This window comes from Meles meles, chromosome 12, assembly GCF_922984935.1.
Source record: "Meles meles chromosome 12, mMelMel3.1 paternal haplotype, whole genome shotgun sequence".
In the NCBI taxonomy this organism is placed as follows: Eukaryota; Metazoa; Chordata; class Mammalia; order Carnivora; family Mustelidae; genus Meles; species Meles meles.
In genome coordinates, this window is record NC_060077.1 from 60,049,901 (window position 1) to 60,075,033 (window position 25,133).

General features: G+C 38.2%; 2 protein-coding genes across 11 annotated transcripts in view; one reads left to right on the top strand and one right to left on the bottom strand.

Annotated features, from left to right (window-relative positions):
- The window catches only part of TPGS2 (tubulin polyglutamylase complex subunit 2), a 68,161-nt gene extending 62,494 nt beyond the window's left edge, over positions 1 to 5,667 (bottom strand). For all 3 annotated transcript variants that reach the window (XM_046024697.1, XM_046024699.1, XM_046024698.1), the window contains exon 1: positions 5,490 to 5,667. In XM_046024697.1, the coding sequence (XP_045880653.1) occupies positions 5,490 to 5,667 (178 nt within the window). The remainder of the gene's footprint in view (positions 1 to 5,489) is intronic.
- A 60-nt stretch (positions 5,668 to 5,727) lies between these two features.
- Positions 5,728 to 25,133, top strand: part of KIAA1328 (KIAA1328 ortholog) — a 332,624-nt gene continuing 313,218 nt past the window's right edge. For 2 of the 8 annotated variants that reach the window (XM_046024689.1, XM_046024690.1), the window contains exons 1-4: positions 5,728 to 6,028; positions 12,863 to 12,898; positions 13,608 to 13,747; positions 24,345 to 24,439. In XM_046024689.1, the coding sequence (XP_045880645.1) occupies positions 5,728 to 6,028; positions 12,863 to 12,898; positions 13,608 to 13,747; positions 24,345 to 24,439 (572 nt within the window). Of the gene's footprint in view, positions 6,029 to 6,064; positions 6,167 to 6,189; positions 6,288 to 12,778; positions 12,922 to 13,607; positions 13,748 to 24,344; positions 24,440 to 25,133 lie in introns of those variants that run through there. The other 6 variants (XM_046024696.1, XM_046024692.1, XM_046024691.1 and 3 more) reach the window with 6 other exon arrangements.

Consider the following 25,133-nt stretch of genomic DNA (forward strand, 5'->3'; position numbering starts at 1 on the left):
TTAATGACCTTGGTTATTGGTAAGATTTCCAGTCGACGGTAAGCTATTAGTTAATATACAGATTCGCTACTGCAATGTTGGTGTGGGGATGGGGAGAGCAATCAGCAGCTTAACCAAGCTTTGTCAAGGGTCAGCTGTCATCTGAGTGAGCAAATACATATTTCTTATAAATCAGAATATCACAGTGTGGTTCACTGATTCTGTAATCATGTTAGTGTCCTTTCTATGCATCATAAATTTCCTCCAAGTTGTCACAAAGTTCAGATCCTGAGACACAGCAACATCCCAATACAGGAGGCTAAGAATTCTGAACTCCACATACTCTACTCTTGCTTTAGGCATTCACTAGTTGTGTGACTGTTAGATGAGTCTTCACCTTTCCTACCATTCAGAGAGACAATAATTGTAATATTTGCCTTGAAAAGTGAAACAGGCAGGGTCGGGCCTGGTTAGTACTTGGATGGGAAAAGTGAAACAGAAGCAGCAAAGGTAAATGTGCTCTAGAAGAGCAAAAAGTACCATATACATAATTTTTTTTCCCTGCCTTCTGCTCAATGTCCTTTTAAAGATATTGGGAACCATGGTAACTATGACCATGAGCTTCAAGCCGTTAGACCTGGGGTAAGACCTTGCTATGCCCTTGACTAGTTAGGACGGGAGATGCTGTCCATCCCTTCAGAGGTAGTGACATTTGGCAATGCTCCACCAAAGATAAGACAGTGAATAGTAAATGTTATTATTCACATTTTATAGCAAGGACATTGAGGCTGAGAGACTAGGCCACTCTAAGGGACAAGGCTTACTCCAAGTATGGGTCTAGTTAAGAGTTTATGTGCAATAGTCTTTGTGTGCCTCTCAGCAAAGCCCCTTAGCAATTACCCCATGGAAATGCAGAGCCTAGCTTCAATCAGTCTTAGCAGCCTACTATTCCAACTTTTGTAGGACAGAGTAATACAGAATTCTTTGTTAACAACCCAGCTGGTTGCATAATGATGTCATCTGACTACACCCACAGGGTAGTCGAGTGTCTAGGGTTGTTACACACTTAATATAAGTACCTGACATGAAACTTTTGATTGCCAACCCTTCCATTTCAAATACATCCATCTTAAATAAATTACCAGCTGTATGACATGACTACTAGCTAAACAACTAGGAACCAGGCACCCCACCCGGTGAAGTTTCTTCCTCTTTTCTTTTCTTTCTTTCTTCCTTCCTTTCATTCATTCATTCATTCATCTGACACAGAAAGATAGCGAGAGAGGGAACACAAGCAAGGAAAGAGGGAGAGGGAGAAGCAGGCTTTCCGCAGAGCAGGGAGCCTGACTTGGGGCTTGACCCCAGGGTCCTGGATCATAACCCGAGCTGAAGGCAGACGCTTAACAACTAAGCCACCCAGGCACCCCATGAAGTTCCCACTTTTAAAAGCCTTTGGTAACCCAGGGAACTGATGGCTTGACTCACCATGCTTTTCCCTCCCGCATCTGAATTCCCACTTTAAGTTTTAGAGATTTTATTTATTTGTCAGAGAGAGAGAGAGAGAGAGAGAGAGAGCACGTGTGTGCACACAAACAGGGGGAGTGGTAGGCAGAGGGAAAACCAGATTCCCTGCTGAGCAAGGAGCCCAATGTAAGACTGGATCCCAGCACCCTGGGATCATGACCTGAGTCAAAGACAGATGCCTTATAAAACTCTATACTCCAAAACCCAAATAATCCAATTATAAAATGGGCAGAAGACTTGAAGAGACATTTCTCCAAAGAAGACATACAGATAGCTAACAGACACATGAAAAGATGCTCATCATCACTTATCATCAGGGAAATGCAAATCAAAATTACTGATATCAATGAGATATCAGTTCAGTCCTGTCACAATGGCTAAAATAAAAAATACAAGAAAAAACAAGTGTTGGTGAAGATGTGAAGAAAAAGGAACCCTCCTGCTCTGCTGGTAGGAATGCAAACCAGTGCGGACATTATGGAAAACTTTACAGAGGTTCCTCAAAAAATTAAAAATAGAACTACCCTACAACCCAGTAATCACACTACTGGGTATTTACCCAAAGAATACAAAAACACTAATTCAAATGCATACATGCACTCCTATGTTTACTGCAGCATTATTTACAACAGTTAAACTATGGAAGCAGCCCAAGCATCCACTGACTGATAAATGGATAAAGTTGTGGTGTACAAATACAATGGAATATTATTCAACCATTAAAAATGAAATGTGGCCATTGTCAACAACATGGACAGGGCTAGAGAGTATCATGATAAGTGAAATCAGTCAAAGAAAGACAAATACCATATGATCTCATTCATATGTGGAATTTAAGAACAAAAGAGTGAAGGAAAGAAAAAAAGACAAACCTAGAAACAGACTCTTAACTACAGAGAACTGATGGGGAGGCAGGTGGGGCAATGGGGGAAATAGAGGATAAGGATCAAAGAATACACTTACCCTGATGAAAAAATTGACTTAAAAAAAAGAATTACATTTTTAAAAAAAGGAGAGAAGTCTAAGATGGAGAAAGATATTATACAGTTGAACCTTGAATAATGCAAGGGTTGAAAATGAAGTTGAAAATCCATGTATAACTTTTGACTCTCCAAAAACCTACTGGGAAACCTTACTGATAACATAAACAATTGATTAACACATATTTTGTATATTGTATGCATTATATACTGTGTTCTTACAATAAACTAGAAAAAAGAAAATGTTAAGAAAATCATAAGAGAAAATACATACAGTACAGTGGTATAAATATACCACTGTACTGTAAAAAAATCCATGTCTAAATGAACCCACACAGTTCAAACCTGTGTTGTTCAAAGGTTAACTAAAATTGATCTTGTTGCATCTCAGGTAGATCTTACACACTATATTTAATCATCTGTTATCAAAATGTAACATTTCCTTACTCTTTGTTCCACTGAGGAGGAAACACTTCATTATCATAAAAATTTTTTTCTTCAGTTGATTGTTCAGCATTTCATTTTCTGATTTTAGCATTAGCTGTCTATAGGTTCTACTTTGCTCTTGTTCATCTTCTAAAATCGTGGTGTTTAATAAGATCTCTACTTTAATGACACCCTTTCCAGTCAGTTGAGGCAAAGTCCAGATATTTTAGCAGGTTTTTTGTGTAGGGGAGAGAGATGTGAGCTTTCCTTTTTCTTTGCCCTTTTATCATCAATGTTAAAGGACTCTTCCTTCTTTTTTGCACATTTTCTCCTCTGGAATGTATGTCCCTTTAAATTGCATGGCCAACCCTTTAAACAGTACCCACTTTGAAGTCACTTTCCTGCAGCCCCGCTCTGATCTACCCAGTGTTTGGTACTGTTGTACTTTCAGACTGGAGTGGTTTTAAACTTTCTGCTGCTTCAATCAGCCTTTTTGCTGGCATCATTTCTGGTTCTGCCGTTGCTTGCCACAGAGCCTTCTAGCAGTGAAGGAGTGGAGCAGGCACAGTGCTGGGATTTGTAGTTTTTTCTCTTGTTACTCATAGTTATTTTGCACTTCTGGCATTCTCTGTATTTTAAGTAGTGTTCGGCTTGGTTTTCGATAGAATTGTCATAGTTATGGAGTAATTTCACGCATCACTTACAGAGGAGATTTTGGTGTAGTAGTTTGCTTACCACACACCCACCACTGACTTCAGCCACCTTATTTTTAAAAATCCTCTATGTAAATTTTCAAAACAGAAATCAAATGTGAAAAAATAAAAATATAACTGATTTTTGACTTACGATTATTAACTTGAAATTATGAGGCTTTGATTAAATTTATAAATAGTATTAGAATGTTTATAGGAGGCCAGCTTCACTACAAATTTAATTACCAGAGTTGTTTAATTCCCCAGGTAGGTTTTGCCTTGTGTTACCAGTTTGCCAGACTTCTGAAATGCTTAATATTAGAATATATTAAATGTTTAAAGGAAATTTAAAATGTTTAGTTATTTATATAGGTTTTTAAATTGATTTGACAGCTTAAGGGAAATTTGCTTGGCCAGTCTTAAGTAGATTACACATTAATCAAAAGAAATATATTTTTTATTTTTTTTAAATAAGGAAATACATTTTTTAATGAGGAGATAGGATATGGTTGATCTGGATGATTAGATCTCTCCTTGCCCAACTCTGTAATTTCATTTCTAAAGCTCATCATTTCTCCCAAACATATAATGGTGTTTCGTGCTCATTTACAGCAGCATTTACTATAGACACTGGGGAATACCAAGGGAGAACAAGACAAAGTTCCTAAACTCATGGACTTCTAGTACAGAAGAGACGGGTAAATTTTAAAAAGCAACGAAATAAGTAATTCCAAGGAGTGATAAAGCCATAAGCTTTGAAAAAAATATAAAGACTAGGAAGATAATAATAGAGAAAGTTGTTATTAGAAGTATAGTCTAAGGCTTCTCTGAGGTAATAATATTTAATCAGAGATTTGAAGGAAGTGAGGGAAAGAGAACTCCAGATTTTTTTCCCCTAGCCTAGTAAAGGCCTTGAACCAGGCACAAGCTTTTTGAGCTTATGGTACAAGGAGGCCACTGTGGACAAAAAAAAAAAGGGGGGGGGTAAAAATAAGTCAGAAAGATAGATGAGGGCAGATCATAACGAACTTAAGGATCACAGTACAGAATTTGGATTTTATTATAAATGTGACAGGAAGGCATCAAAGCATGCCACCCAGCCTACTTGGCTACTTTTTTCTCCCCGGTTATCTGGTTAACTTCAATTTGTCTTTCAAAATCTAGCATCCTCTCCTGTAGGGCGTATAGCGTAACTCTGATTCCCAAAGAAGGTCAATCACTTCCTCCTGTGTGCTATTTTAGAGCCATAATAGAGGACTACTGGTCACCTTTCACACCTCTGGGGGGACCTAGGCTGTGGGTTTTTTTCACAGAACTGTGTTTTGGTTCCCCACCCCATCTCTGTAGTCCCCGAGTGTGACAGAGCAGCGAGTGCTAATTAATGGTTCGGTAAAGGAAAAACTAACCCACTCAGTGGCTCAAACCTCAACTCCTTCCGGCCACTTGGGGTGCGGTACCCCGGAGGCGCGTGGGAATTGTTGCCCTGGGAGGCTACGTGCAGCGTTCCCCCGCTCTCTGCTACCAGAAAAGGTTTGCGTTTCAAGGATACTCCACTGGCCAAGAATGCCTCTCGGGAAACCTAACGTCCCCACTGTCAGGTGCCTGCTTTCTCCCCTTTGCCCATCTTTGCTCGTCCTTTCTGGGACCTGGGGTGGGACTGGGTTGGTGGGGGGCGGAGGGGACCTCTGAGCTTCCCAGCTCCGCGCCCGAGCACTCCCCGCAAACGCTCCTATGGCCTAGTCACGCACCCGGCTGCCCTCTCCTCCTTAACATCGGAAGTCACCGCAGCAAAGCCCACTGGCACACAGCGGCCGCGTCGCCCCTCCGTGCGTCTAGTGTACATCCCCTCATTCCGCCGTCTCTTTCCACGGCTCCCCGCCCCGCTCACCTAATATGCGGGTGATCCCCAGGGTCAGCTTTTCCAGGTGCGGCTTGCTGCAGCCCGGAGGCGGTGTCTCCTCCATGGCTCGCGTCCCCGCTCCGCGCGCGACGGGCGCAGCGACGGGGACCCGGCGGGAGAGCGGGGCGGGCTGGAGGGCGGGACGCCGCCCCAGAGGCTCGGCCATCAATTTCACGGCATGCCGGGAATTGTAGTGCTTGGCGCCTGAGAGCGCTTCGGGGCGGAGATGGGAGGCCCGGGCTGCTCTGGGAGTAGTAGTTCCGCGGCACACTTGTTCCCTCTGCCCGGGCGGTCGCTCCACACCACGCCACCGAGACACAGCGACTCGTCCGCTGGGACCCTACCGCCCCGCCGGGGGAGACCTCGCAAGCGGGGGCGGGCCTCTACGCGGTGCGGCCAATGGGGACTGGGCCTAAAGGCCGGGGCGGGGCGGCCCCGGCGCGACGCCCGGAGTGGCGGTTGTTTCAAGATGGCGGACATGGCGGGCCCCTCCCGCCGGGGCGCGACGGCGTTCTGGAGTCGGGACTGTATCCTTTGCCCGCCTGGCAGGGGGCGCCGGCGCCCTCCCGGGTGCGGCGAGCAGCGGGCGGTCGCGTGAGACTCTGAGTCGGGGGGCGAAGCTCGAAGCTGTCCCCGGGGGCGGGGCCGTCCTTTCCGGCCGCGGTGTAGGTGCCGGGCTTTTCCCTGGCTGGGGTGTTAGGTAGCAGAAGAGAGCCTGATTCAGTTTCTAGGCTGGAGTACTAGGTTTGGGGACTCAGCACTGATGTTTCCCGGCCCTCCTTGGCGGTGAGCTTTGGAAAGATGGCCTAGAATCGTGGCCCTGCGGGGGGCTGGGAGGGCCCCTCTGACCGTGGTGACCTCAGGCCGGCCAAGTCTCTGCGGAGCGAAGGGTGTTGACTGGACAGGGAGCCTTTTTGTCTCGGTTTAGGACTGTCCTTGGTCTGCGTTGTTAGGAGCGAGTCAGGACCTTTTCGGACTTCGAAGGCCTGTCTGTGATTTACTTTCATGCTGGGATTTTCGGAGAGGTGTGGGGCTGATCGTGGTCCGGTGATGCTGGTTACGGAATAAAAAGCGTTATAAATCCTTGCTGCTGGAAGTAGTGTTGATTTACAGGTGGACTGTGGGTCACCACTGGCAGGATTGAAGTTCTGGAATTGTTTTGGGGGGTGGAGAAGCTGTGGAGCTTTTTATCGTTGTGGTGGTGTTCCCAGTTCAGTAACTGTGCTGAGATGTGTGACAGAACTGGTTCGTTCTCTGGTCCAGGTTGACTGTCCCAGCCTGCTCTTTTCCTGGTAAGTTACATCACTTTCGTTAGAGGAGTGTTACGTGAAGGAGGGCAATCCGTGTACTCCGTGCGTGCAGAGCAAGTCTCGTCTGTTTGCTAGGATTGATGATAGCATTATTTGAGGCATTGCTGTTAACTTTGGCAGAATCATTCTCTGCACACACTACTTAGCTCCTAGGGAAACTTACAAAATTGTATTCTCCGTTTTCCTTATTGAGTTACAGTACTAGGATTACAGTGTCGTGTGGAGGGAGGGATATTTTTGCATTCCTTGCTCTTCAATGTTTAGTATTAGGCACTTTCTAAACATAATTACCATTTGTCTCTGATAGGTGGGTGATGGTCAAGTAAAAATCATGTACATAGACTGGATGAAAACACTAGTGCACTGTGCACATTAAATATCTTTTTCCTTATATATCAGGAAGGACGCAAAGAGAGTATAGTATGTGCCTTGGGAATTGGGGGCTGAATTAGGAAGTTAGGAAATTGGGATGAGTCTTCTCATGAAATCCTGTGCTTGCAATGATAGAATTTTATGTTAGGAAATATTTGAAGGTTATCAGCTTATAAAGTGCTTTTGTAGTGTAATCATTTTCATAACCACCACCTATGTGGTTTGGTTATTACTCCTTAACTTTATCTATGACCAGTGGAATTGTTCTGATAGGTATAAATGGGGAGGAGGCAGTGTATTACTGTGGCATAGATTAAGTTAATAGGTAAATAAACTGAACCTGTGCACTTGGTCGAAGCAGCCCTGTATGCTCACTTATTCATATGGTCATGTTATTTCTCATTTTGCATAGAAGTTCTACATCCTCCCTTTTCTCTTACATTCTCCCTTACTTTGAAAATTAATGTGAAATACTCATCTTCCCATTGAAAGTGAGGAGTTGAAATTATATGGGGAAAATGGTGGTGATTACATTGATAGAAATTCCGATTTGAAATAAATTGCAAGGTTACTAGTATTACCTATTTCCCCACCTACTCCACATAATGACCAATTATCATCCAGCCTCAGGTATTTTCATTTGAAATGTCCGTAGGACACAAAAGCAAGGTCAAATGTAAATTTGCTATTGGATCTTTTCTAAAAAAGCATAAGGATAGTTATGAATCATTGGGTTTAATCATGTGTCTCTGGATCTGGATCTCTTTTTCTGTTACATGGATGACTTCCTAGACCACCCCATAGCCTTTATATAGAACTTTCAATAGTAAAAGACCAGAAAGTATGTGCGTAGAATCAGGTATTCCTTTCACACTATTGAAAGACAGATTTTCAGTGCTTTGCCTAAGCAATTCGAGAAATGTGATAGCGTTATTTCCCAGTCCTAGATGTTTCTGTCATGTGAGGACAGATCATCTGTGACTAAACATCATCTTTTATACTGTTGTCTTAATGAGTTATGCATTGCCTGCACAGTATGATTCAGCAGTGCTTTTTTGCACAAGGTATATTTTTATACCTTATATGTAAACAAATGAGTATGCCATGTTGTCATTTTATGGTTAAATCTTCAAGTAAAATATGCCCCTTCAGCCATAAACTGCTTTCTTACTTCATTGTAGCTCCTGGTAATATGAAAAGAAATTAGTGTTTCTGCAGTATCTGTATTTGATTGGGTAAATACACCCCAGCTAATTAACATTAACAGTATTTTTAAATTGATATTAACAAATATGAATTATAAGGGACTTGGTCAAAACATCATACAGCTATAATCCATGCCATTGAATATTCAATTAAAAATAGAATCTTTATGTTGATGTTAAAATAGTATACTAGCCAGGAAGGTTACTCAGGTCAGTAATGATTACATATACATGTGTTGCTGGTAAGTGATTGAAACTCAGAAGGTTAGAGTGTGCAGTGTTAAGTTTTTTATTTTCTTCAGCTCTTCATGATATGGAGTAGATATGATTCTTCCTCTCTATTGCTTCTACTTTGGGTTTCTAATTACTGCTTTAATTCTGGGGATTTGGAGATTGGTACCAGCAGCAAGGATGTTTATAATTTGCTTGTACTTGTCTTAGTGAAGAACTTCCAAAAATACCAAAGTAGAACTGAGGGGGCACCAAGAACCCAATGAGAGGTCCAATATACATTTGGTATATATTATGTCTCTTTGACTTTGCCGTAAAATATGTTTGTATATTTTTTAAACTTTGTATTTGAAGAAAGTAAATATTTGGGTTTTTCAGGTAGTGAGATGAAGATAGATTACAAATGATTAGAAAGGATGGGTTGGATGGAGGCAATTTGAATATTTTTAGACTTATCTTTTAAAACTCTTGTTAAGGTCATTTATTTAGCATTTTTATATTTGAAAAGATTCTTAGCATGAATGTAGCTCATGAGTTTTGCCCTCGTGTATTGAAATGTTCCTCTACCCTTTAAGGAACTTCTGACTGGTCTAAGAATTAAAATGACATGAGACAGATTAAGAGGAGAAAAATCAAACTTAAGTAGGTACATATGGGGAATCCACATATATGTGAGAGATTCCAAAGAGAAGCAAAATGAGTTATGCTTGTCATTCTGAACTAAGGAGACGGGAGTAGGGGTCTGGGACTTTTCAAGGAGAGGAAAGCCAATTCATAGGAAGATGAAAAGGAATAAATGTTTGGTAAACAAATGTTTTCTTGGCCATGTGGAAACAATGGGACATAGAGACAAATTTTAACAAATAGACTTTGCTAAATTCCTCCCTACCACCTCTTGTTTCTATTATACTGTAGTTAGTTATGGTGATATCTCCCTTCTTGGGAGCAGGCCCTCTATCCAAATTCTAGTAGGCAATTCGTGGGGAGGTCAGAGTTACTTCTTGAGTCTTTTGGGCCTTGATTGTTTTCAGCTCAAAACAATCCACATTCCAAAGTGGCTCATCTTGGGGTATTGGGTTGTGAACCCCAGAAAGATAAAGAGAGACAACACCAAAGAGTTGCTGGACAGTACCTCATAAAATTAAATATCACTTTCATTCTTTCAAAGATGGTCGACTATGAGCCTGTCATTTTTTGACGTTAGTCGATAACAAACATTGAACAAAACCGGTGGAAAATCCTCACCCACCTGGTGCTTACATTTTAGTGAGATGAGATGAGGCTGTGAATAAGTAAAATGTGTTGTGTGTCCAGTGATTATTGGTGATATGAAGAAAAAGCAGGAAAATGGTAGCCATCATGGGGATCTTTGTGTTTTCTTTTATGCCAGTACCATATGGTTAGAAATTAGGAAGTGTGATGCTTTACCTTATTCTTAAGATTGCCTTGGCTATTTGGGTTCTTTTGTGGTTCCGTACAAATTTTAGCAGTGTTCTATTTCTGTGAAAGATTGCTTTGGGGGGCACCTGGGTGGCTCAGTGGGTTAAGCTTCTGCCTTTGGCTCAGGTCCTGATCTCAGGGTCCTGGGATCGAGCCCCACATCAGGCTCAGCAGGGAGCCTGCTTCCCCAACCCCCACCTCTCTCTGCCTGCCTCTTCTCTGCCTACTTGTGATATCTCTCTTTCTCTCTCTCTGTCAAATAAGTAAATAAAATCTTTATTTAAAAAAAAAATTGCTTTGGAATTTTGATAGAGGTTGCACTGAATCTGTAGATTGCTTTGGGCAGTATAGACATTTTAACAATATTAATTATTCCAGTTTATAAGCATGGGATATCTTTCTATTTGTGTCTTCAGTTTCTTTCATCAGTGTCTTAAAGTTTTCAATGTATAGGTCTTTCACCTTCGTGGTTAAATTTATTTCTAGGTATTCTTTTTTGATGCAGTTGTAAATGGGATTGTTTTCTTAATTTCCCATTCTGTTATTCATGTATGGAAACACAACAGATTTTTGTATATTGATTTTGTATCTTGCAGTTTGGCTGAATTCGTTTATTCCAGTGGTTTTTTGGTAAAGTCTTTAGCATTTTCTATATGTGATACTATGTCATCTGCAAATAAAGCTTAAGAAAGATCTCTACAGTTTTTTTCTCTTAGATAAGTGGCAAAGTAGTATCAGGTTTGAGAGCAGAAAGTATAAAATACTTGATGAGTTTCTTGGGGCACCTGGGTGGTGTAGTCAGTTAAGCATCTGACTCTTGATTTCAGCTCAGGTTGTTTTCTCAGGGTCCTAAAATGGAGTCCCACGTAGGGCTCTGTACTCAATGTGGAGTCAGCTTGGACTGTCTCTCCCTTTACCCCTGTACCTCATCCCTGCTCCCCCATCCCTCTCTCTCTCAAATAAAAAATAAATCTTTTAAAAAATAAAATACTTGATGAGCTTCCAAATCTAGGTGCTAAAGCTGAGTTGGGTTCTCAGTGGCTGGTCTGTTCCAGCTGTTCCAGCTGTGAGCAGTCTTCTTTTTGACTATTCTAGGCAAGTGTACTATGTTTCCCAGGATTCAGTTATGTTAGTCTTTCCATAAGTCAACTTTGGAGAATATTCTGCAAATTCATCACTGCTGTATCCTCTAATCGAGGACGCTGCCAAATGGAGATTTTCCTGAATCATCTTGAATTTTTTTTCCCTTGGGTAACTTTTCCCATGTCTATATCTCCAACAGTAAATATTTAAATATTTATTGAGCACCTACTATATTTGCTAGTCCCAAGGGATATAAAAAATAGCTTGATGTTTGCTGTTAAAGAGCCTGCACAATTTCATTTTGTATGTTTTTTTTTTTTTTAGATTGCATGCCAGTGAATTTATAAATTCTCTCTGCTCCAGTGTTACCCACTATCATTTTCCTTGGACTAGTGGGGTCTAATTTTTGTTTGTTTGTTTGTTTGTCTTTTGTGCCCCTTAAAACTTTCTAAACTCCATGCCTGATGTCTGAGGGTATTTAAAGTTTAGGAGTACTACTTAACAGCCAAAATCCTGAATCTGTGATAGTATGTGTACTGCTGCAGAGGGCTATTCGAAATCACCTGGTGACCCAGACAGTAACACCATTTTTGTATTCCTAAATTCTTAGATGGATTCTAGGTGTTTATAATCAGCATTCTTTGTAAAGATTCCATAGCTATGGTTGGTCCTGAACTGAAATATATTGACTTTTGGAACATGTTATTAAATCTGTTTTTACTCTAGCCTTTACCTGGAAGGGAATTTTTAATAAATTTGTCTAGAAAATTTGGAAAAGAAAGCGTTTTATAAAAGAACAGAAAACTGGAATTTTCTAAGTCATTTGGAAAAATTTGTTTAGACACTTACTTCCTCGAAATGTAGTAGAATGTTATCAAATTGTGGACGTATCTGGATTTAGATAGAGTTCTGAATAAAATTTTTTTTCTGAAAGGAAAACTTTCTTATATTGGTTCTTCTATAGCAGGGGTATGATCTTAGCGTTTCTAAATTTCTCTTATTGAAATTCAAAATAGCTCTTTTTGTCTTATATTTCTTCTACCTGTTGGGGGGCTTGAGTGGATCTGCCCGTTAAGCCTCCTACTCTTAATTTCATCTCAGATCATAACCTCAGGGTTGTGAGATCAAGTCACACTTTGGGCTCCACGATGGACAGGGAGCTTGCTTCAGATTCTCTCTCTCTCCCTCTTCCCTCTTTAAAAAAAAAAATTATATTTCTTCCACTTGTTAAATAGTAGGGCTTCTTGGGATATTTCATGAATGCACTGCAGAAGAATAAAATCTTTGTGTTTGCCTGATTGACTTGCCCTCAAAGAGGATTTGTTCTTCAAAGCTAAAGCTCATTTTGAAATTATTCATGGCTAAAATAACTCACCAGTTCTCCAATAATAAACAAACTGGAGCATTTAACTCCCTGTTTACAAAAGGAGAGGAAATGAAAGGAACTTAACAGAATTTATATCTAATTTGGGAATAGGCATGGATGAAAGTTTTATGGAACAGGACTTTCAAAAATTTTGTAAAACATAGTTATGATTATATAAAGATGAATTTTAAAAGATTACTAATTTTGTTTCATTTATTTCACTTGCATTCCTTTCTAGTTTTGTTTTTAAAGCTTGTTATAAATTCCCAGGTCAAAAGAAATTAGGAAAGTACAGAATAGAGGCAGCGTTTGGATGATCTTTTCTAGTATTTTCCTTCATGTCCTTCTTCATAGTTTCTGATGAAGAACAATCAGTAGTATATGTTCCAGGTATGATTTTCTGTATTAACTTGGTAAGCTTCCTTTGCTTCTTAAGTGTTAGGAGAAAATAAAACAGTAGGACCACTTTGTAGATATAACTGTATACAGAACAATCCATTGGAAACTAAATTTTTTTTTTTAATATGTGGTTAGACGTTACTAAGGTTTGAAATACTGCCTTATTTTAGGATTTTAGGGGCTGGTTGGGCAAGTGAGCTTTTGATTAATTTGTAGAACACTTTATCTATTAAAGAGCAAGAGATCCTATTTTTTATATTACAAATAATAGCCTAAATTCAAAGAAAAATGTGAGAACTTCTTGATACAAGGTTTATGTGATAGACTCTTTTAAATCTTACTGATTGTTACTAAACCAATAGTAAAACTGAGCCATTGAAGGTACCCTAATTATGTGAGAAATCAGATTTTTAATTTCCCCTATATTAAGGTATATATTATATGTTGTAATTTATCAGTTTTAATGTGACTTATGAATTTTCATTATCATTTTAAAAATATTTCAATTGAATCTTAAATGTATTCAGAACATAATCTTTTCATGATTCATTATTTACTAAGAGTTTTAAAATGAGTTTTATAAAGTGAGAGTTTTCCCTGTCAGGTCCCATAAAGAGGTATATCAGAGAAGAGCTTCATGGGGGATGAGTTTAAGAGAATAAAGTATCATTTTGATATTTTGTTTGATGAAAATCCTTAGGAATTTCTGCAGAAGGAAACACCAGATCAAGACACAAGTTAAGTCCAAAAGCTGATGTTAAACTTACAACTTCCAGGGTTACTGCTGCTTCAATCTCCATGGAGTCTTTAAAAGGTGCAGGAGATTCAGTAGACGAGCAGGTCAGTAATTTCCCTTTTTTTCTTTGATCTCCAGTCTTTATAAATGCAGACCAATAAGTGATTTTTCTAGCTGTCCAGTTACTGGTAGAAAAGGGTAGAAGAGGTCAGTAATTTCCCTTTTTTTCTTTGATCTCCAGTCTTTATAAATGCAGACCAATAAGTGATTTTTCTAGCTGTCCAGTTACTGGTAGAAAAGGGTAGAAGAGGCACTTGTAGATAATCTACAAGTGATCTTAAAAGGTACAGAGAATTCTGGGATACTTTACATGGTATGAATATAAAATATGTAGATTACTCAGAGGTTTTGCTCTAAAATGTCTAGGGTTGCCTTAAGCCTTAGTTAAGAAAAATTTATTACCTTAGTTTGTCCCAAAAGACCCACATCGTGATCTCTGTCAAGTTAGTAAATCAAATTGACCACCGTTTCTTCTTTTATTAAGTGCGCTTTATGATTTTTGTTCTTGTGGATTTGTTAGATGATGATGGATAAACCTCTCTATATAAGAAAGAAACTTTGTTAAAATTCCCCTGCATTATTATTATTTCCTTCACTTCAGAAATTTTATAAAGACCCTTTATAGCCCAGTCATTGATTTCTCCTTCATCTTTGCCTTTGTATTAGTATCTATACATTCCTTTGCTACATGTCCTTATCTGATAGGTTGATTTTACTTTACTTTTTGTTAAGGTTAAGTTAGGGTTTGACAATCTATGATCTATAGGCCCAGTTTCTTTGTTGCCTATTTTTTTTTTCCCATTTTATTTATTTTTCAGCGTAACAGTATTCATTCTTTTTGCACAACACCCAGTGCTCCATGCAAAACGTGCCCTCCCCATTACCCACCACCTGTTCCCCCAACCTCCCACCCCTGACCCTTCAAAACCCTCAGGTTGTTTTTCAGAGTCCATAGTCTCTTATGGTTCGCCTCCCCTTCCAAATTTTTTTTTTTTTTAATAAACATATAATGTATTTTTATCCCCAGGGGTACAAGTCTGTGAATCGCCAGGTTTACACACTTCACAGCACTCACGATAGCACTTACCCTCCCCAATGTCCATAGCCCCCTCCCCCTCTCCCAATCCCACCTCCCCCCAGCAACCCCCAGTTTGTTTTGTGAGATTAAGAGTCATTTATGGTTTGTCTCCCTCCCAATGCCATCTTGTTTCATTTATTCTTCTCCTATCCCCCTACCCCCCCATTTTGCTTCTCCATGTCCTCATATCAGGGAGATCATATGATAGTTGTCTTTCTCCGATTGACTTATTTCACTAAGCATGATACGCTCTAGTTCCATCCACGAAAAAAGTTTTATTGCAACATAGTCTTGCCTATTCTTTTAATATTATTGGTGCTTTTCTGTTCTAATGGTAGAGTTGTTACCATAGTGCTGTTGGTCCACAAAGCCAAAGTATTTACTATTTAACACTGTAGAGAATGTTTTTCCTTATGTTCTTGAGGACATTTCCAATATCTAGTTTGTTACTGATTGTTATTTTTAGTAGTCTATGGGATTTAACTGTGATTTACCCGGAAGGCCTGCTTTGTTACTTGGATTTCCATTGTACCCACTTACATCCCCTTGGGGATGTAAATAGTAGTTGAATTTGCAAGATCTTATCAAAATTGCAAGTGTTTTTTCATAAAATGATTTGTGCATTTTATATTGAACAATATAATATATATGGCCTTTTTTGGATTAAGTCCATATTTTTTTATGATTCTATTGGGTCATTAACTATAATTCTTTGTTGGGCTATTTTCACTGGCATTGAGAATTATAGTATACATCTTTAACTTATCACAGTCTATTTTAACTTATATTTTCCACTTTAACTGTGATTTTGAGGACCTTTCAGCAGTTTGTGTCTTGACTTTTGTGATATTGTCATACGTTTTACTTCTATAAGTAAATTCCCAATACATTATTACTTTTGCTTCAACACTTTTTTTTCAGATTTACTTATAATTCGTATATCAAAAAACTTACCCTTTTAAAATGTATATTCATTTTTTTTGTATATTCACAGAATTGTGGATCCATCACCACAATCTAATTCCAGAACATTTTCATGACTCTAGAAAGAAACTCCATATGCATTAGCAGTCACTTGACATTTTCTATTCATCTCAGCCCCTAGCAACCGCTAATCTACTTTTTAGTCTCTATAGATTGTTCTATTCTGGGCATTTCATGAAATTGGAATCCTGTAATATGTGGCCTTTTGTGGCTTGCTTCTTTCATTTAGCATAATGATTTTAAGGTTTATGTGATATCATGTATTATTACATCACTACTTTTTATGACTGAGTATATATTTATCCATTTACCAGTTGAAGGACTCTGGGTTATTAGGCTTTTTGGCTACATGAATAATGTTGCTATGAACTTTCACATACAAGTTTTTGTGTGGATATATGTTTTCAGTTCTGTTGGGTATTTGCCTAGAAGTAGAATTGCTGGGTCATGTAGTAATTCTGTTTAACCTTTTGATGAACTGCCAAAATGGCTATACCAATTTACATATTACCAACAGTATTATGAATGAGGATTCCAGTTTCTCCACATTCTTGCCTACACTTTATAGCCACTCTTTTCATTATAACCATCCTAGTCAGTATGAAATGGTATCTCACTGTGGTTTTGATTTATATTTCCCTAATGACTAATAATAATCATTTCTTTATGTGCTTCTTGGGCATTTATATTTGTTCTTTAGAGAAACATCAATTCAGATGCTTTTCAGTTGAGTGATTTGTTTTCTTACTGATAAAGTTAAAAGTTCTTTACACATTTCATCTTCAGGTCCCTTATATATGATTTGCAGAGTTTCTCTCATTCAGTGCATTGTCTTTCACTTTCTTATTAGTGTCCTTAGAAGCATGAGAGTTTTAATTTCAAAGTCCAGTTTATCAGTTTTTTTCAGTTGTTACCTGTGCTGTGCTGTCATATTTAAAAAATCATTGCCTAATTCAAGTTCTTAAAGATTTACACTAATATTTTCTTCTAAGAGTTGTATAGTTTTAGGTATTACATTTAGTCTTTGATCCATTTTGATTTAATTTTTGTTATGTGGTGACTCAAATTCATACAGTAATATTTTCTTCCAACAGTTTTATAGTTTTAGGTATTACATTTAGTCTTTGATCCATTTTGATTTAATTTTTGTTATGTGGTGACTCATATTCATTCTGTCACCTGTGGATATCCACTTGTCCCACCATCATTTGTTAAGATTATTCCTTTCCCTTTGATTGTTCTTCCTTTGTTAAAAATCCCTTAACCATGTACATGTAAATGTTTATTTGTGGACTCTCAATTCTGTTCCATTGATTAAAATTTCTATTTTTATGCCAATCCCAAGTTCATTACCATTTGGAATTATTTTTTGGAACCAAGAAATGTAAGTCCTCCAAGTTTGATTTTCTTTTTTAAGATTTTGACTATTCTGCATCCCTTGAATTTCCATAGAGAATCACCTTGGCAATTTCTGCACTTGGGTCAACCTGAATTTTGATAGCAATTGTAGTAAATCTTCAAATAAATTTGGAGAGTACTTTAATAATATCAATTCTTCCAGCCCTTGAATATGGTATATGAGATAGCTTTTCATTTACATAGATCTTCTTTAATTTCTTTCAGTAATGTTTTGTAGTTTGAGGTGTATATATCCTGTACTCTTTTTGTTAATTTGTTTCTAAAGATTAGGTATTTTATACTTATTAATGCTATTATTAATGGAATTGTTTTCTTCATTTTATTTCTGTGTGATTTATTGCTAGTGTATGGAAATACAGTTGATTTTGTCTATTGGTTTTGTATCCTGGAACCTTTCTAAGTTCACTTACTAATTTGAATCTAATAGTTTTTGGCGATTTTCTTTCTTTCTTTTTAAAAATATTTTATTTATTTATTTGAGAGAGAGTGAGAGGGAGCATGAGCAGGAATGAGGAAGAGAAGCAGACTCCCCACTGAGCAGGGAGCCCAATGCAGGGCTTGATCTCAGGAGCCTGGGATCATGACCTGAGCGGAAGGTAGACACTTAACCAGCTGAGCCACCCAGGTGCTCCAGGGAATTTCTTTTCTTTTCTTTCTTTTTTTTTTAATTTTATTTTTGGATGCACTCTTTGGCACATTTTATTTTTTTAAAGATTTTATTTATTTGGCAGAGAGTAAGCAGAGAGGCAGGCAGAGAGAGAGAGAGGAGGAAACAGGCTCCCTGCTGAGCAGAGAGTCCGATGCGGGGCTCGATCCCAGGACCCTGAGATCATGACCTGAGCCAAAGGCAGAGGCTTTAACCCACTGAGCCACCCAGGTGCCCCGCCCTGCTGAATTTCTTATAATTTTTTATACATATATGATTATGCCATCTGTGAATATAGTTTTATATCTTCCTTTTTAATTTGGATTCCATTTATTTCAGTTGTGTTTTAAAGAGGTTCAAATAATTAAAATGATTTTTTTTTTTTAAGATTTATTTATTTTAGAGAGAGGGAGCATGAGTGGGAGAAGGAGAAAGAATCTCAAGCAGACTCTGTGCTGAGCGCAAAGCCTGATGTGGGATGTGATACCATGACTCTTGAGATCACGAGCTGAGCTGAAACCAAGAGTCAGAGCATAGGTGCTCTTCAACAAAAGGCGTTTAAATTTACCCGTGTAGTTACCATTTTTGTTGTTTTCCATTTAATATCATTGGTATGCTCCATCTGCTTAAAGTACTTCCTTTAACGTTATGATAGTTCAGGTACACTAGGAATGGATATTTTGACTTTTGTATGCCTGAAGAAGTCTTTGTTTCACTTTTGTTTTTGTTTTTACTGGTTATAGAATTTTGAGTTGATAGTTTTTTTTTTTCCTTTAGTGCTTTAATGATGTCATTGCGCTGTTGCCTGGTTTCACTGTTTTTGAGAAATCTGCTGTCATTCTTACTTTTATTCTTTTATATTTACTATGTGAGTTTAAACTGCTTTTAGGATTTTCCTTTCATTCCTAGTTTCAAGCAATTTGATTATAGTATGCCTTGAACTAATTCTAAGTGTGTCTTTTGATTGGAGTTTGTTGAATCTTTTGGATTTGAGAGTTTATAGTTTCCATAAAATTGGGAAACTTTTTGGCCATTATATGTTGAGATATTTTTTGAGGCCTCCAGTTAGGCCACTTGAGGTTACTCTGTAGCTTTTTGCTCATTTTTTATTCAATTTTTTGTTTTTATTTTCTGTGTTTATGTATAGATGGTTTATATTGCTTTGTTTCAAATTTATTAGTCGTCTTCTGCCACTAATCTCATCCAGTGTATTTTTTATATAAGAAAATGTTTTTATCTCTACCTGTTCAATTTGGGTCTTTTGTTTTATTTATATATTTCATGTCTCTACTTAACATGCTGGGTCTTCTACTTTCTTGAACATATGGAATGTAAATGACTATTTTAATGTTCTTGTTTATAATCCCATCATCTGAGTTATTTATGGAGAGATTTCAATTGAGTAATTTTTCTATTTATATATTGTATTTATCTGCTTCTTTACCTGCCTGGTTGTTTTTTATTGGATGTCCCCAGACAGTATGAATCATACATTTTTTTTTTTTTTGAGTTCTGGATATATTGTGTTTTTTATAATTGATCTTGAGGGTTTTTTTTCCTGGGACTAAGAGGAGTTATTTGAGAGTAGTTTGATCTTTTTGAAGTTTGGGTGTAAGCTTTTTTTTTTTTTTTAAGGATTTTTATTTATTTATTTGAGAGAGAGAGCATGAGACGGGAGAGACTCAGAGGGAGAAGCAGACTCCGTACTGATCAGGAAGCCCCATGATGGACTCAATCCTGGGACTCTGGAATCATGACCTGAGCCAAAGGCAGTCTCTTCGAGACTGAGACCAACTGAGCCACTCAGACATCAGGTTTAAGCTGTTAAAGGTGACACTAGAACAGCTTTTAATATAGGGCTAATTTTGCCCAGTATAGGCAGTGACCTGTGGAGTACTCTTCCTGATGCCCCTTGAATTATGAAATTTTCCTCTCTGGCTGGTGGGAATGTGGACTATTGCTGGCATTGTATTAGCGACAGAGATTATTCTCACATTCTCATTTGTTCTTTCTTTGGCTTTTGGTAGGCTTCCTCATAGACAAATACTAATCAGTACTCAATGGCTGATGTGCAGGGAACCCTCTACAGATCCCTGGAGCTCTCTTTTTGTGCAATTCTATCCTCTCCATGACTCCCAACTTTATCTTCTCAACTTGGCGAGATTGCTGGGCTCCATCTGGGTTTCCCCACATTGTACCCTGAAAACTCTAGAGGCAGTTTAACTGGAATAATTGCATGGCTCACCTTATTTGGTTCGCCTCTTTCAGGGATCACTCTCCGTGCTGCCTGTTGTCCGGTGTTCAAGAACTGCTTTTTCGTATACTTTGTTAGGTTTTTGGTTGTTGTAGGCATCAGGGTAAGCATGGTTCCTATTTGCCCAGAAGTGGAATGTAGGGGCTATGTATGTGTGTATTTATTTTGTTGCATAACTAGAAATGGTATGTGTAGGGTGTGTGTGTGTGTGTGTGTGTGTGTGTGTGTGTATGCATTTTTTTCTCAAAACTAGACAGATGTTGTGTGTGTTTTTCTTCAGAGAAATAAGTCTTGTAGTTTTTCTATATGTGATTTTTATAGCTATTGATGTTCAGTAGCTAGGTTCTTAATTCATTAAGGTTTTCAAAGTGGTAATTATGCCAGCTCAAGTCTTCTGTAAAGTAGGTACTAAGATGAAAGTTAAAATGGAAGAGATTTAGTGGGGGAAGAGCTGACGTGGGATAGAAAATAAAGTGAACAGGAAGAGACAAGGAGAGCCTTAGATTTTATTGCAGGTCTGGCATCTGTGAGAGAACAAAGAAAGAAGAAAAATTCACTAGGAAAATCCTCACACCTCATACTGCCTTGCAATTAGGGCTAGTGTCTATCAGCCTAGTGGGGAACCCCAGCGCAAATACTGTTCCTTAAGGATGCCCTGTCAAACAGAAATGGCTCAGTTCCAGTACCTCTGCGGTTTCCAGTCACTGGCGCTGTTGTGAACACCGCAGTGGATCTGAAGGAATGGCAGTAGTTAGGTGAGGCTGTTAGCCAACTATACTCTTTGCAACAGGTTCTCTCTCTCGTAGAAGCCACGTTGTTTTATTTCTCACAGTGAAAGCCATTATTCATCAGGAATTAGCATGGGTATGGTGTTAAGTTAGTTCAGTTAGTTTTTCCATATGGACAGTCTATTGGTCTGCACTGTTCATTGAGAAGACCATTCTTCTCCCCATTGAATTGCAATGATGCCGTTGTAAGCCAAGTGAAGGAAGGGTGTAACCTTCCTTTATTCTGTCATCTGCTTTCCTAATACCTATCCTCAATTTTGTGTTTATCATTCTTTTCTGTGTGTTTTTTTTTTTTTATGTCAGGGTAGGCAAACTTTCTGTAAAGGGCCAGGTAATAAATATTTAACCTTTCTGAGCCATGTGGCCTCTGTCTCAGTTACTCAATTCTGACACTGTAGTATGAAGAACTATATGTATATGTATATATACACATATATATGTATATATGTGTCAGTGTGTACATGAATGTACATGGCTGTGTTTTAATAAACCCTTATTTACAAAAATAGCCAGTGAGCCAGATTTGGCTTGCAGCTACAGTTTACCAACCCTTTCCCTGTATAGTCTAAATACATAATTGTTTTTTTTTTTTTGTTTGTTTGTTTGTTTTTTTTAAAGATTTTATTTATTTATTTGACAGAGAGAGAGAGGTCACAAGTAGGCAGAGAGGCAGGCAGAGAGAGAGGAGGAAGCAGGCTCCCTGCAGAGCAGAGAGCCCGATGCGGGGCTCCATCCCAGGACCCTGAGATCATGACCTGAGCTGAAGGCAGCGGCTTAATCCACTGAGCCACCCAGGCGCCCCACATAATTGTTTTTTAAACAATGTTCAGTGTTCAGTGTTATGTATATTTGAACCTTTACATAAATAAGCTCATACTATGTGTATTGCATCATTTGCTTTTTTTGCTCAATGTTATGTTCATGAGATTTACTTATGTTGTATATAGCTATATATCATTCCTTTTTTTAAAGATTTATTTATTCATTTGAAAGAGAGAGAGTTGGGGGAGGAACGAAGGGAGAGAATCTTCAAGCAGACTCCCTGCTGAGCATGGAGCCTAACATGGAGCCATCTCATGACCCATGAGATCATGACCTGAGCCCAAACCAAGAGTCAGGCACTTAACTGACTGAGCTACTAGATACCCCATTATACATTATTTCTTTTCACTTATATTTCAGCCAGAGTCTAGTCACTTTTTTTTCACTGAGAGTATTTCATATAAAGACTTGCTAAAATGGTGCTGGAGAACTGAGAAGGTAAACAGAACACCAACATATCATGTAGGTAGTAACTGCAAGAAATAATTCCCATCTCTAGAGCTTAGAAAACAGCCAGAGCAAGTTGGATTTATTAAAACTTAGAAGCTTGGGGGAGGGCCCCGTTAGAGCTGGAACATGAACTTCTGATGATGGGGACCCAGCCTAACTGATATTGCTGTCCGGGAGAAGACATGCTAAAGGCTGGTTCTGCCAGGGCTGGGAAAATGGCAAACTGAAATCTGCTGTCTTTGCCAGGACATACTCTGGCAGAGGTGACACTAGTGGGAATGAGATGTAAATAGGAAGGACTGTGTCTTTTCTACTTTTTCCAGCAACCTCTGTTCTCCCTCTAGTTCTTCCTATTGACGGGTTTTAACAGAAAGCCATCTGGCAAAGGAGATATGGGGTTTCTAGAGTCTGAGGCGCAGCACCACAAAGGAGGTCTCAGAAGGGTGGGTTTGAAGATGAAAGTCAATAAGTAGTTTAACAACCAGTACCTACAGAATTCCATTGTCTAAATATGCTACAGTTTATTCTCTAATTGACAAACGTGTATTTTCAATACAAATTGTATTGAAATTTGGCTGTTCTGTTAAACACAATGCTGCTGATATCCTTGCCCATGTGTAAGGGTTTCTCTTTTTTGTTCTTTTACTCACGGCATCACTAAGATGCCTTCTCATGTGTTTTCAGCAACTTTTCCCATTGCCAGATATTGTGGCTTCTTTCCACATTCTGTGTAACTTTTTTGATCATTAGCATCGTTAACCCCATACTCTTTTCTGAGAACCTTCTGGTTCTCTTTCATCCTTTATTATCTTGGATTCATAGATGATTTTTAAAAACTGATATTTTTTAATGTTAAGGAAAAAAACTAAAACATAGAGAAGTATAAAGAAAATAATAAAAATCTAAATATCATCCATAATACCATAAGCCCTACGGTATTATGGATTATATCTATGTTTTTCTCTGACTTAAGAGCCAGACCCACATTTCCAACTTCCTGCCTAACATTTCCATATGACTTTCATCCTAGCATCTTAAGTTGACCATATCCACAGCCAAACTCATTTTCTTACCCTCTCCTTTTTCATATCGCCCTTTTTCTCCCCTATCTTTCCCATCTATGGCTATCAGTATTTTCAGGACTTTTAGAAGTCTTGGATTGTTCTTGGCAACGTGAAGAAATTGGACTAACCTACTTGTACAAATGCCTAGGGTTCCTTCTGTTTACATGTTACCTCTAGTTTCCCTGTGACTCACTTAGTTTCAGTGCTTTAAAGATCCTCTTAATGAAGTTCAAGTACTGGGAGAACTTTTTAGAGCACAAGAAATAGTTCAGTGGTTGAGAGCACATAGTCTGGATGTGTGCTCAGGTGTTGGTTCTGCTGCTTTAAATGTTATCCAAGGCAAGGTGTCCCCTCACCATAAATAGAAATAATACCTAATTCATAGCACTGTTGTGCAAATGAGCTGGATTAGTAAATGTAAAGTACTTATAATGTTCCTCTCATGCAGTAAACATGAGATATGTGTTAGCTATTGTTATTACTCTTTGGTCTAGTACCCGTTGGAATGAACTTTAGGATATATTGAGAACTTAGAAACTGGTGACTTTGCTGTCAACCTTAGTGTACTTTTAAGCAGCGTGTGGACTGTAGTGTAGGAAAAGTTCTCAGTATCTTCCATTAAGTGTTTGTTTTGTGACATTCACCAGGGGAAATTTGTTTCCTTAAAAATCCCTAATATTTAAGCCTTTTGTGATCTTCTCTATATAAATTTCTCTGTGTAAATTTTATAATGTTCCCTTCTGGACAAGAGAGTTCCTTAGCCTGTTTTGAATTCATAATAGGTTTGAATGAAATGTAAAGCGTGTACCAGGACGCATGGGTTGTTCAGTCAGTTAAGCATCTATGTTTGGCTCAGGTCATGATCCCAGGGTCCTGCAGTCGAGCCCTGTATCAGGCTCCCTGCTCAACAGGAGTCTGCTTTTCCCTGTCCTCCCCGCTTGTGCTCTATCTCGCTATCATTGTCTCTCGTTCTCAAATAAATAAATAAAATCTTTAAAAAAAAAAAAAAAAAAGACCACCAGAGAAAAGATACTGAGAAATTTTACCTCCTGTGCTAATTTTAAGAGATTTTTCAAAAAGTCTTAAAAATTGCTTTTAGCAAAAGTTAACCAAAAGGTTTTTTTGTTTTGTATTAGAATTTCTGCAGGGGAGGACTAAAGAGTGCGTCATTGAAGGATTTGTGTCTTGAAGACAAAAGACGCATTGCAAATTTAATTAAAGAATTGGCCAGGTAAGATAAAATCTTGTATGAAATGTATTATTGTATAAAAGAGACAACTCTTTTTGAAAATAGAAATTACTGTGTTTTGATGTCATGTATCATTGATCTTATGGAAGCAGAGATACTTAGAAAAATTTATTCTGTGGCCCCAAAAAAAGAAAGTGGAAAAAAAGTAAGAAAGACCAGAACAGACCACTTCCCAATTTACATTTTCTTGTTTATTTAATTTCCCAAATTATTAGGTGCATGTATTTGCAGCCGCCCTCTATCAAAAGGGAAAATACAGAAACTTAACTCTGCTGTCGATGGAGGTTGAGATGTTGTAATGAGTGTCATAGCAATTACTTTTGGTTTTGTTGTAGATCCGAATAGAAGTGAGCATTCATTTTACTGTCACAAGAATATGTCACAAGAATAGCTATTGTCGTTTTGCTAGCTACCAATGCTTTCAGGATTCAAAATAAGGGATTTGGAATTTTGAGAATAATAGTTCATAGCTGTTTGGTTGTACTATGCCAGTTTATTAATGATGTGTATGAAGCATATCTCTTGGAGTATTTTTTTTTGGCAATATACACATCTAGTTTGGTGGTCTTAAATTACTTAATAAATGAAGATGTCTACAGTAGAATATATTAATATAAATTATAAAACTCAAATTTAAGGAACAGTCATACCTAAAAGTTGATTAAAATGGTACTGG